Here is a 13,769-nt window from a genome sequence, read left to right as displayed (position 1 = left end):
ATATTGAGATAGAAAAACATACGTAATGATATATATTATTGCGGACCAAAAGATTTAAAGAAGCGAATTTTTCACTCATATCAAACGATGTTGTAAGTTGTAACGTGGTTGCTCATTCTTTAGCTAAACATGATCTTCTAAATATATTTTTTTTATTATGGTTGTATTCCGTGTTCAAAAAATCGCTAGGCGCTAGTTGGGCGGTGAAGGTGCGCCTAGCGTCTAGCAAGAAAATCGGGGATTACACGGGGATTAATCGGGGATTACTTTTAGGGCTATTTAATATTTTAAAAACATATTAATCCATTATAATTAAGAAATTTATATAATATTGTTTTTAAAATTGTATTAAACACATGAAAACAAGATTTTAATTTCAAATTTATGATTTTTATACAAATTACGAACATAAGTAAGACGTTTTGAATTTTAGATAAAAAAAAAAAGTAAAAAAAAAAAAAAAAAAAAATTGGGCTAGGCGCCGTCTAGGTGCTCCTCCGATCAGCGCATAGGCGGCTAGGCGGCCGATTTTTAGAACAAGGGTTGTATTTATCCACCGTTTTGATAAACTTTTTAGTATGTATCTTGCCTTAAAAACATTTCTATAGGGTCCAAGAGGTATTTTGAAAATAAGTATATCTTGACCCACAAATAAAAATAAGAATTTGGGTACTAAAGTACTAATCAAGTTATCTTTGGGTCCAAACCAATTGTTTTACCAATAACATATTACTTTCCAATTTTGTATAATCATCATTTAGACTTCAAATCATAGTGCGATTTGGGTTAAATGCAACTACGCATTTTATTCACACAACACAACATGAAATATACGACAAAGACAAATCACAAATCTTATAATATCTGAGTTTTTTGACGAAGTCAAGATAGGTCCCCTAGTCCCTACCATATGTTTGCAACTTGTTTGACTTTTCTCCAGTAAACAAACCAACCAAATCATACGACATATCTCTTCTGTTTTGATCATATAATTCGCCATTGACAAACCAAACCTCACGGAGTCTTTAAAGATTTGTCTGCTTTTTAAAAAGCAAAGACTCTCTTCATAAATCATATGATCTCTCTCCATCTTTCTCTTTCCTCTAAAAGCTTTTCTCATGGTTTCGTTCTTGAAACTCTCTTCCTTCGTCTTCCTCTGTTTCTTCATCCATGGCTCTTCCGCCGTCGACACAATCTCCGGCGACTTTACTCTCTCCGGTGACCAGACAATTGTCTCCTCCGACGGAACTTACGAAATGGGTTTCTTTAAACCAGGTTCTTCTTCAAACTTCTATATAGGTCTGTGGTACAAGCAACTCTCTCAAACCGTCCTCTGGGTAGCCAATCGAGACAAACCAGTCTTTAACAAGAACTCATCTGTTCTCAAAATGTCCAACGGAAACTTGATCTTACTCGACAGTAATAACCAGACTCCGGTTTGGTCCACCGGTCTCAACTCCACCTCTTCCTCTGTTTCTGCTCTTGAAGCGGTTTTGCTCGACGACGGCAATCTTGTTCTCAGAACCAGCGGCTCCGGCTCATCAGCCAACAAGTTGTGGCAAAGCTTTGATCACCCTGGTAACACGTGGCTCCCCGGAATGAAGATCCGGTTAGACAAACGAACCGGAAAGAGCCAACGACTCACGTCGTGGAAGAGTCTTGAAGATCCATCACCAGGTTTGTTCTCTCTCGAGCTAGACGAGTCCACAGCTTACAAAATCCTTTGGAACGGATCTAATGAGTACTGGTCAAGTGGTCCTTGGAACAATCAGAGCAGGATCTTTGATTTGGTCCCTGAAATGAGACTCAATTACATCTACAACTTCAGCTTTTTCTCTAACTCCACGGAGTCATACTTCACGTACTCGATCTACAACCACTTGAACGTGTCCCGTTTCGTCATGGACGTGTCTGGACAGATCAAACAGTTCACTTGGTTAGACGGAAACAAGGACTGGAACTTGTTCTGGTCTCAACCTCGGCAACAATGTCAGGTCTATAGGTATTGTGGCTCCTTTGGCGTTTGTAGTGACAAGTCTGAACCTTTTTGCCGATGTCCGCAAGGGTTTAGGCCTAAGTCGCAGAAAGATTGGGACTTGAAGGATTACTCTGCAGGCTGCGAAAGAAAGACTGAGCTACAATGCTCTCGTGGAGACATTAACCAGTTTTTTCCTCTTCCAAACATGAAACTAGCTGATAATTCAGAGGAATTGCCGAGAACGAGTCTTAGTATTTGTGCCTCTGCTTGCCAAGGGGATTGTTCTTGTAAGGCTTATGCACATGATGAAGGCTCTAACAAATGCTTGGTTTGGGATAAAGATGTCTTGAATCTTCAGCAACTGGAAGATGATAACAGTGAGGGGAATACGTTTTATCTTAGACTTGCTGCTTCTGACATTCCTAATGGTTCTTCCGGTAAAAGTAACAATAAAGGGATGATATTTGGTGCGGTTCTAGGCTCATTAGGAGTAATAGTCCTTGTTCTGTTGGTGGTAATCTTGATTTTAAGGTACCGGAGGAGGAAGAGAATGAGAGGAGAGAAGGGTGATGGTACATTGGCTGCGTTTAGCTATAGAGAAATACAGAATGCGACGAAGAATTTCGCGGAGAAGTTAGGAGGAGGAGGTTTTGGTTCAGTGTTCAAAGGGGTTTTGCCGGATTCTAGTGACATAGCGGTGAAGAGGCTTGAGAGTATTAGCCAAGGAGAGAAGCAGTTTAGGACGGAAGTAGTGACGATAGGAACCATCCAACATGTAAATCTAGTGAGGCTTCGCGGGTTTTGTTCCGAAGGAAACAAGAAATTGCTGGTTTATGATTACATGCCTAACGGTTCTTTGGATGCTCATCTTTTCTTTAACCAAGTTGAAGAAAAGATCGTCCTCGGATGGAAACTTCGGTTCCAAATCGCGTTAGGGACAGCTAGAGGATTAGCTTATCTACATGACGAATGCAGAGACTGTATCATTCACTGCGATATAAAACCCGAAAACATTTTGTTAGATTCACAGTTTTGTCCCAAAGTTGCTGATTTCGGTTTAGCCAAGCTCGTGGGTCGAGATTTTAGCAGGGTTTTGACCACAATGAGAGGCACAAGAGGCTATCTTGCACCTGAATGGATCTCGGGAGTTGCGATAACAGCGAAAGCTGATGTTTACAGCTACGGGATGATGCTATTCGAGCTTGTTTCCGGGAGAAGAAACACGGAGCAATCAGAAAACGAGAAAGTCAGATTCTTTCCGAGTTGGGCTGCGACCATACTCACCAAAGATGGAGACATCCGCTCGCTACTTGACCCTAGACTAGAGGGCGATGAAGCGGACATAGAGGAGCTCACGAGAGCTTGTAAAGTGGCGTGTTGGTGCATACAAGACGAAGAGAGTCATAGGCCAGCGATGAGCCAAATTGTTCAGATTCTTGAAGGTGTTTTGGAAGTGAATCCACCGCCTTTTCCAAGATCAATTCAAGCTTTAGTCGATACCGATGAAGCTGTGGTCTTCTTTACTGAGTCTTCATCTTCATCAAGCCATAATTCTTCACAGAAACACAGCCATTCTTCTTCTTCCTCCTCTTCGAAGAAAACAACCAACAATGACTCTTCGGCTTAGTTAATAATGTAAACTCATATTTATCAATGTGTAATTTAATATAGTATATTATTTGTAACATGGCAAGGAAATCTCTGAATTTTCTTCCATTGTATAATTATTTATTTGTTACAAGAATGTTACCAAACTTGTGGAAACTTATATATATGTTACAAGAATTTTACAAATTTGATCTTTTTATAAACCAAGACCAAACCAAATAAGCAAGTAGAAAAACATTGATTACATTCATACTTAAAGACCAAACTCGATAGTTTTTTTTTTTGTGGTGATCATCAAGTCACTGATACTGTCATACTATAGCGCCACTTTTACGTCATATCCTGCAAATATCATCATCTTTAGAATCACCTTTAAGGGTATTTCTTTCTATCTATATATCGACCGTGAAACATACGGCTGGAGATATATGTTCGTAGAAGTTCCAAAGGGAGATGCGATCTTTTTCAAAAGTAAGTTATATATATACACCTTTAACAAAAAAAAAAGTTATATACATACACACACATAATATTTAACAAATAATTGATTCCAAAATGAAACCTATTTTTATGAGAACTTTTGTTTTCTAAACTAATATTAGTGGATACTACATTGCCAAAACAAAACATAAAAGTAATAAAGAGATACTTTATTTTGGCAGTTCCATCTGACTGTATATCGGATATATAAATGGATAGAAAATTTATAGCTGGATAGTTCAAACTTTTGTAGATTCTTCGTAAAAACAAACTTTTTAAACTTCGAATATACGATAGAATCTGAAAACATGAGAGCGACACACTAAAGAAGTGGGATCAAAGTACTTAGGCCATATTTAAAGGGAGAACACTTAGGTGTTCTTAGCCTTTTAAAAATAGAAAATATTGTGAATAGTGTTAGATCTGTTGTATATCTGTTCTTGTTGTAGAACTGTTCTTGGCCCAGTTTTAGCGTGACGTGGCGCTTCATCATTGGCTACGAATTTTTGCAAAGGAAAAAAACATTTCATTTCTCCTTCGATCCGAAATCTATGCTAGGGTTTAATTAAATAATATGTTTGTTTGTTTGTTTTTTTTATTTATATCTTTAATGTTCTTTGTTGTTTCATAAAAATTTGATATTATATTTTGTGTTTCTTTTTATTTTCAAATCTATTTATTATAAGTTTTTTAAGTTTGCAATTTAAAAGTTATTTCTTAAAGTTTTTAAAATTGTAAACTAATGTTCTTACATTATTTCAATTTCAAATCAATTCCTATGATCTAAACATGTTCTACCAATAATCACTTACTTTACAAAAGATCTTAATTAAAGCTCTTACAATATTTTAATATTTTTTCTCCCTTAAGATCAAACTTCAAAGATGCACCCTTGCATATGCCCTTAGAAATTAACTAATTATAGTAGAGTTATATGTTTGAGGAAATTACATATGAAGGATTGAAGGTGTGTGTGTGTATTGAAGGTGTGTGTGTATTATTAATTAAATCTTAGATCATACACAATAGTACAATCTTTGGTTGGGTGTAACCGTGTAAGTAATATAAAAAAGAGAAAAAATAGAAAAGTTGTGTAGGAATTGTATGTTGGGTGTAAGTTTACACTTGGGTATGAGTATTAAAATAAAGAAAAATATTGCACTCTCTCTATCTCTCTTTATCTCTCTCTTTATCTCTCTCTCTTTCTTCTCTCTCTAATTATAATAATAAAAAATTATTTACTCCCACACTCACACATGTGCCATTGTGTATAGTCCTGGACATTCGGGTACCCGAACCCATTCGGGTACCCGAACCCATTCGGGTCGGGTCCATTCGAGTTTCGGGTAATTTGAGTATAGAGGTTGAGATCTATTCGGGTAATTTTACTATTTAGTTCGGGTTCGGTTCGGGTTCGGGTATCTATATGAGAACCGAGAAATACTTGAACTATTTTTGGATTCATATCGGATTTGGTTTTTTTACCCATATATATTCAATTTTATCCGAATTACTCGAAAAATATCCGAAATACCCGGGAAAAAACTAAAACATTGGTTACTTTTTACCCAAATATACCCGAAAATATTCAAAAATACCCAAAAAAACTAAAATATTTGTTACTTTTTACCCAAATATACTCGAATTACTCAAGAGTATCAAATATATTTGGATTTATATTTATAATTTTGGGTTTTTTGTTATTATAAATATAAGTATTACTAAAAATCTTAGGTGTATACTTATTATTATTATTATTTTTTGTCAACATTTGGACCACAACTGGCCGGCCCATTAGCCTAATTCCTACAAATTGTAGGGTCAGGGACTCGATCACTGGTGTGATGGTGTCTGTCTTCTGTGGATTTGCCAATAGACCAAGATCACTTCACCTTAGGTGTATACTTATATTTCGGGTACGTTCGGGTACTTTCGGGTATTGGATTCGGTTCGGGTTCGGGTTTGGGTTTTCGGGTATAGAAGTTTTAGACCCATTCGGGTATTTTTAAAAATCGGGTTCGGTACTCATTTTTTCGGTTCGGGTTTTCGGATTCGGTTTTTTTTGTCCAGGGCTAATTGTGTATGCTCTTATGTGTGTGAGGACCGTTGACTTGACTTTAATATATACGTTCGACTTTTCAATTAACACGACTTTTCTTTGTTGTTGTATTAAGAAAGTTTTGGTAACGAATATTGTGTTTATATGTAATACAACTAGCTAAATATAACATTAAAATTATGGAGAATACCATGATTACGATTCAAATATTCGTGGGAGTTTGTCTATACGAGAACAAATAAAAATAAATTGAAATCGTCATGGGGAGTAACTCGATTCTTTTACACAAACGCGCTTCGTGTCACATGTGACATGATTCCACTCCTAAACCAAAAGCCGGTCCAACCAGATTAACAAGTTCAAGTTATAGAAAGTCTTTTAAAGTTATAAAACGGTACAAAACTATATAAAATTAATATATTTTGGTCAAAACATGAACATTTTATCTTATATATAATAACCAAATATAAAAGGGACCATGTACTTAAAGACACCAAAGAGCTTCATCTTATCTTCTTCGTCTATCAGTCGATTGCCGGCTCAGCTTCCCTCAGCTTCGGTTTGATCGGCAAACCAAAGCCTTCTCGTCGAAGGTTGTCTTCGTACCAAAGCTTCTCTGCAAGCTTGTAATTGAGTCGGAAAGGGTATGGACGATCTATCTCAGCCACGTTAACAAAAAAATTATAACCATTCCTCACTGGCACCGCCTACAAGATCAATCTTTACTTTGAGCATATCTTTTTCCAAATCATAACTAATAAATGACTCCTTAAATACTATGAACTACTCTCACCTTCTTTGCTTCATCAGCAGAAGCAAACTCAACAAAGCAACAGCCCACATGCTCACCCCAGTGGTCTACAATAACTCCAGCACGAACAACTTCTCCAACAACTTTGAATAACTTGATGCTGTAATAAATGGAGGATAAAATATCAGTCTTGCTCCAAGAACGAAAGAGGAAATTAAAGCTGCTACTTACATATTTGGTATGTTACAAAGACCACTCTTTTTCATATTGCGTTTGGCCACAAAGACCGTCTTTTTCCTTAAGGCAACATCCTGAATTTAATAGCCAAGGGTGTTAAAGGAGAAAAGGACTCCAATTGCATAATAACAAAAACCTAGACGACGAATATGTCATCTTTCTACTTTGTGGCAACAATAATTTTTCTTCAAGATAATAACAAGAGGTACCTCAACAAAATCGAGTCCTTCTACTGCTGCATCTTCTATTTCTCGTTGTTCAAGGTAGTCTTCGTACCTGGAATATATCAAAAAACACTTGTGATCTATACCAAAAACTTAGCCCAATGTGCTCTTGATAACAAACCCCAAAATGCAAATAGTGAGATGCCTTACCAAACCATGTGATCTAAGCAATACCTAGTTTAACCAAAAAAAGAAAAGAAAAGAAAAACAAGAGCATTAGTCTTCCTTCTGTAATGGCATCAAAACTCTAGCATTAAGTTACAACCAGTGTTACATAAACAAATCTCCATAACATGGAAAATCAATTTACTTGGTTTTTGAAGTGTCTGCGTCTTTTGAAGTGTCTGCGTCTGTCTTAGCAAAAGCAAGAGCAATCTCGCGATTGTGCAAATATTCACCCTTCTTCTTTTCCAGCGCCTACAGAATAAAAGATTTAATCAGTAATCCTACTTTCAAATAACATCCTAGGTATACACTAGTGAAATTACTTTCATCATTACTATATAACTACTCTCTCACCTTCTCTGCTTCGTTAGCAGAAGCAAACTCAACAAAGCCAAAACCCACCATCCTGCATCTTTGGTCTACAATAAGTCGAACATGAACAACTTGTCCAACATCTTTGAAGAAATTGATGCTGTAATAAATGGAGGATAAAATATTAGTCATGAAAAACCAAACTTGTTCCAAGAACCAAAGTGTAAATTAAAGGTGATACTTACATATGTGATATTTTTGTTGTTATGGGAGAGAGATTGGTAACAAAGAGTGTCTTATTTCTTATGGCAACTGCCTGGGAAACAGCCAAGTGTGTTAGCACGACTCTCAAGAGAAAAGGACTTAGATTCAATAACAAAAAAAAAAGTAGCCGAACAATTGTGATATTTTAAACACTAAGCGTTTAAATATAATAATAAGAGGTACCTCAGCAGAATCTGGAGTTCCATCAAGTCCTTGCATCAAGAAAATCTTATGATCGTGCAAGTATTCACCATTCTTATTTTCCAGCGCCTACAGTATATAAAAGATTTAATCAGCTATCGGATAACTAGCTGTATACTTTTCAAATCACTTTAAAACTTCTTTCATCATTACTAGAAAAAAAAAACTACTCACCCACTTTGCTTGGTGAGCAGTAGCAAACTCAACAAAGCCATAGCCCACATGCTTACCCTCCTGGTTTACAATAAGTCGAACACTAACAACATCTCCAACATCTTTGAAGAAAAGGGTGCTGTAAGTAAAAGTAGAGGGCAAAAATCAGTCTTGATCTGACAAGGAAAGTGGAAATTTTTAAGGTGCCTACTTACATATGTGAAAGTTTAGTTGTTTGGGGAGAGAGATTGGCAACAAAGAGTAGGGCAGATTCCTGAATTTAACAGCCAAGTGACGACAATAATTAAATTGCTCAACAACAAAATAAATCATTTCTTGACTTTCTCTCGTTATTACACGCTAAGCTCTGAGCTTGACATATTCTGAAGATAATAAGAAGAGGTACCTTGACAGAATTCGGATCTTTTCCTATCGGAAGGCGGCAATCTTGTTGTTCAAGGTAGTCTTCTTCGTACCTGCAAAAACCCTTGTGATGGATCTCTCTATGATAACAAACAAACTCAAGATGCAAATAATTAATTAAATCCCTTACCAAACCTTGTGATCTATGCAGTACCTAATTTAACCAAAGAAAAAAAAAACGTTAATCTTCTGTACTAGTGGCATAGCAGTTTTGTTACACAAGATAAATCTCAATTTACTTGGGTGGAAAGCATCGGGATCCCTCAATAGCCACAGCAGGAAAAATCTTGCGATTGTGCAAATATTGACCCTGCTTCTTTTCCAATGCCTAGAGAGAATGAAAGACTTAATTACTACTAGTGAAAAGACTTTTCATCCATGATTACTAGTATAAATAATAAATGAGTCTCACCTTCTTTGCTTGGTTAGCAGAAGCAAACTCAACAAATGCTCCTCGGTCCAAGCCCTGGAGGTATGTTTCAAGTCAAACACGGACAACTTGTCCAATATCTTTGAAGAATTCGATTCTGGAGGATAAAATACTATCAGGCATGAAAAACTAAACTAGCTCCGACAAGGAAAGGTGCTACTTACATATCTGATATTTCAGTTTCGCGAGGGAGTTTGCCAACAAAGACCGGCTTTTCTGCTTCCTGAATTTAACAGCCAAGTGTGTTTGTGAGATAATAAGAAAAAGAAGAGAATTCGGGAGTTTCATCAACTCCTTCCACTGTCTCTGTCTCCTGAGATAATAAGAACCAAGATGCTTGCTTAATTGAACATAAAACTTGCAAAATATATATCTAACAAAATTATTACTTACGGCGGCAGTAGCTTCTTCATAAAAATCAGCCTCATCAGACTTTGTCTCCGACAACTCGACACTTGCTTCAATCTGCTCTTTCGTTGTCTCCTCCTCCTTACGTCTCTTCAGCATCGATTTGGTCTCCAAACCATCTTCCACCTTTCGCTTACCAAGTAAATTAACTTCGGCGGCCGATTTGTGGCTAGAACTGGCCATGGACAAGTGAAAACGGCGGCGGTTTATTTTCCGGGAAGAGTTGAGCAATCAGTTAAAATAAATAAATAAATAAACAAAACCTAGAGACATCCACCGAAGATGAAATCCAAGGTATTTTTATAAACCAATTATCTGTGGGCTGGGCTTTTATTTGCTGGGACGGGACAGCCTAGGCGGATCCATGTTTTCCAACGAAGCACGCCCATCCAACCTAAGCGGGTGGAATCGATGCCCATGGGGACATCTCGGTATTTCGTGCGCATTCCGAATATACCGCCGCCTTTTCCAAGATCAATTCAAGCTTTAGTCGATACCGATGAAGATGTGGTCTTCTTTACTGAGTCGTCATCGTCGTCAAGCCATAATTCTTCACAGAAACAGAGCCATTCTTCTTCTTCTTCTTCCAAGAAAACGACCAACGATAACTCTTCGGCTTAGTTAATAATGAGAACTCATGTGTTAATGTGTAATTTAATATAGTGAATTAGTTGTAACATGGCAAGAAAGTCACTGATTTTTCTTCCATTGTATAATTATATATTTGTTACAAGAATGCTACAAATTTGAGTAAATAAATAAATATATATATATATATATGCTTATAATTTTATAATATGCTTATAATTTATAAATAGAAAGCAAAACAACATTTTTCAATAATACCACAAAATTTTGTATAAAAATATTTGTTCAACCAAAATGAATTACAAGTAAAATGAAAAATTTATATTTACTTTCTCTATTTCCAATTTACAGTTTATATTTCCACCATTTAAAAGAGATTTACTTCATTTTAATATTAAATTTGTGGTATTATCGAAAAAAACTAATGATAGTACTTTTAGAACAAAATTGTAAAATATTAAAATGTGGTATTTTGGAGAATTATCTTCTTCTTTTTTTTGACTAATCACATCACTGATTTATCTTTAAATGCTATGTGATTTTTTATACTAACAATTATAAAATTAAAACATTTAATTCCATAATTCAGTGTTTTTATTGAATTTTGTATATTGAAAATTTTAACAAATAGTGTATCGATTTACTGATGTAAAAAAAAAGTATATTGATTTACCAAAGGATTCTACCTTTAGAATTTAAAAATCTAATGAATATGACCATGAAAAAGTTTAGAAAATACATATAAGGGTTATACCGCATATTATTTTTTATTTCGTATGGTTGTTGTGCATTTATATTGGAGATGGATGGTAAAATTTCAAAATTGATGAGTTGAAAGTTTTTTTTTTTTGGCAGAAAATCCTAGTAAAAAACAAAATTATATTTCAATGTGGTACAATTAGTTAAAGTCTTAACCTAATATTTAGCCAATCATACAGTCAAATTACAACAGAAAAAATGGTAAGATAACAAAGTAGAAAAATGGTAAGATAACAAAGTAGCATTGAATCTTCCTCTCTGACTACCCAATTCAAAGTTTCAAACTAGATAAGAATTAATACATTCAACTTAATATAAAAACACTAATCTAGTACATAAATATAGTTAATAACAATGAAGGGGGTGACATTTCACAGTTTTTGTTACTCTTACTTCAAGGTGTGTCTACTTGTGATCTTATTGGCGTACGGATCCGCGGAAGGGGATGAAAACTCCAGCCAAATAGCTAAAACTATAATCGTAAATCCAAACGATGCTAGATATTACAAAACGGTCCAAAGTGCAATCGACTCTATCCCTCTGCAAAACCAAAACTGGATCCGTATCCTCATACGAAGCGGTATTTACAAGTAATGTATAATTTTACTTATTTTTCCAAGGCTTCATATGATTTATCTTGTAACATTTTCTTACCAATTGATACGGTTTAACAAGATTTAAAATTTTACGAATTGTCAATAATACGAAATATAGAGAGAAAGTAACAATACCAGCGGATAAAGGATACATATATATGCAAGGCAGAGGAATTGAAAAGACGATAATAGCTTACGGCGATCATCAACAAACCGATACTAGCGCCACTTTCACGTCCTATGCTAGCAATATCATCATCACTGGAATCACCTTCAAAGTACGCTTTCTTGTTAAATCTATATATCAACTGTGTTAGAGTATCATGTATAGGAAATAAAGTTAGATCGTCGAACATACTATATAAAAAACATAAACCAATCCATTCATTGTCAATTTATTTGATTTGAAAGGCATATGATTCGTAAAAATCCGAATTCATGAATACCAACTATTTTAATTAGCAGTCCGTTTATGATGAATATGCATATCTATGATTAAATTTTTGATTAGTTGATTTCAATTTTGTTTAGAATACATATAATATCGCATCGATTAGCTCTTTAGCAACACCAACCAAACCAGCGGTGGCTGCGAGGATGCTTGGAGACAAATATGCAATAATCGATTCTAGTTTTGATGGTTTTCAAGATACACTTTGCGATGGTTTAGGCAGACACTACTACAAACGATGTGTTATCTCCGGTGGCATAGATTTCATTTTTGGCTATGCCCAATCCATTTTTGAGGTACACATAGATATATATTATCAAAATCTACTGTTTATATTTCTCGTACGAATAGAATATCTAAAGATTCGTTACCAACCTTATATGTTGCACAAGTAAATTTAGTTGAAGAAACTATTAAAATGTTTAAAAGAGTAAACATTTTTGGTATTGATCATGAGAGCACTATGGAAAAAACGAAAATGAGAAGAAGATGATCGTTTTATTAGAACTTTACCATATAAAGATAAATCTCTTAATAAATTGAGTAATGTTTAATGTATAACAAAAGGGGTGTACGTTGAAATTATCGATCGGAATCTACCCACCAAACGAACCGTATGCAACGATAACGGCACAAGGAAGGCAGTCGCCAATGGATAAAGGAGGGTTCGTGTTTAAGGACTGCACTGTTATTGGAAATGGCAAGGTTAAGGCGTTACTGGGACGAGCGTGGGAACCTTATGCACGTGTCATCTTTTACCATTCTAATTTTGGCGACGCTATTTTGCCAATTGGTTGGGATGCTTGGAACGGAAAAGGACAAGAGTATATAATCTCTTACCTTTTATTACATTTTCATATGATATTTCATATTTTTTTATTATGTTTATTGATAAAAAGAAAGCAAAACGATGTTGTTTTAGGGAGCATATAACGTTTGTGGAGTTTGGTTGCACTGGAGTTGGAGCGGACATGTCAAAGAGAGTGTCATGGCTCAGGAAGGCAAGTGAAAAAGACGTTCTGCAATTTACGAATCTTACCTTTATTGACGAAGAAGGTTGGCTCAGTAGGCTTCCCATCAAATTTTAGAGGTGTTAATATGGATTAGTCCATTCGTTTTACGCTTGTTCGGTCTTCGATAGATTAAAATTTAAAACCTGTAAGTCAGTGAAAAACAATATTCATCAATAAAATACATCAACAGTTTATCTGTTTAATAAAAGTTCAATAAGTCGTAACTCTATCTGTGACCTTTAAAAATGCATAAGCTTCTACTCTTAGGAGTTAGGACAATACATTAAAAAAAAAAAAATTCTTTAGATTTTAGAGGAAAAAAAGAATTGAGATTTTGTTTTTCTGTTTATCTTTATGTTTTAAGACTTGAGATTTTTTAGTCTTTAGAGTTTCTGTTTTAGTTTTTGCTTTGAAGTTTACTTTTTGTTGTTTAATGTTGAATTGCTTTATTAGTGTACAAAAATCTAAACTATTTTCTTTTGGGCAATTCTCACAAATATATAGCATAAAAATAAGTTTTGTTACCAAATTTACTAATTTAGCACATAATTTCTAAAGTCCCAAAAATAGTACAAATTTGATATTAAAAAGACTAATGTAAGCATTTGATTGGCGTCACGAGATCGTATTATAATCGTAATTTCAAATTGTAATGAAATTTATTTTACA

At 35.1% G+C, this 13,769-nt stretch overlaps 3 protein-coding genes across 3 annotated transcripts; 2 read left to right on the top strand and 1 right to left on the bottom strand.

Annotated features, from left to right (window-relative positions):
- The first annotated feature begins 951 nt into the window (after window positions 1-951).
- Window positions 952-3,772, top strand: LOC9320243 (G-type lectin S-receptor-like serine/threonine-protein kinase At2g19130). Its single transcript, XM_021031796.1, has one exon. It carries the CDS (start codon window positions 1,119-1,121, stop codon window positions 3,603-3,605), a length of 2,487 nt encoding a protein of 828 aa, XP_020887455.1. The 5' UTR covers window positions 952-1,118; the 3' UTR covers window positions 3,606-3,772.
- Window positions 3,773-6,388: 2,616 nt separating this feature from the next.
- LOC9322305 (polyadenylate-binding protein, cytoplasmic and nuclear) lies at window positions 6,389-9,876 on the bottom strand. Its single transcript, XM_021032180.1, has 17 exons — window positions 9,679-9,876; window positions 9,520-9,598; window positions 9,268-9,332; window positions 9,095-9,183; window positions 8,986-9,009; window positions 8,839-8,908; window positions 8,648-8,706; window positions 8,454-8,571; window positions 8,262-8,348; window positions 8,060-8,130; window positions 7,857-7,974; window positions 7,648-7,754; window positions 7,488-7,511; window positions 7,323-7,389; window positions 7,108-7,187; window positions 6,919-7,036; window positions 6,389-6,832 (listed from the first exon to the last, which is right to left on the bottom strand). Exons 1-17 carry the CDS (start codon window positions 9,874-9,876, stop codon window positions 6,650-6,652), a joined length of 1,557 nt encoding a protein of 518 aa, XP_020887839.1. The 3' UTR covers window positions 6,389-6,649.
- A 1,518-nt stretch (window positions 9,877-11,394) lies between these two features.
- Window positions 11,395-13,234, top strand: LOC9322304 (putative pectinesterase 10). The gene is made up of 5 exons (XM_002886192.2): window positions 11,395-11,630; window positions 11,755-11,914; window positions 12,168-12,383; window positions 12,655-12,911; window positions 13,010-13,234. The coding sequence occupies exons 1-5, from the start codon at window positions 11,395-11,397 to the stop codon at window positions 13,173-13,175; spliced, it is 1,035 nt and encodes a 344-aa protein (XP_002886238.1). The 3' UTR covers window positions 13,176-13,234.
- Window positions 13,235-13,769: the final 535 nt, after the last annotated feature.

The sequence above is a fragment of the Arabidopsis lyrata genome (genome assembly GCF_000004255.2).
Source record: "Arabidopsis lyrata subsp. lyrata unplaced genomic scaffold ARALYscaffold_3, whole genome shotgun sequence".
Taxonomy (NCBI): domain Eukaryota; kingdom Viridiplantae; phylum Streptophyta; class Magnoliopsida; order Brassicales; family Brassicaceae; genus Arabidopsis; species Arabidopsis lyrata.
Note: the sequence above shows the minus strand (reverse complement) of the source record. Positions and strands in the feature narration are given on the sequence as shown.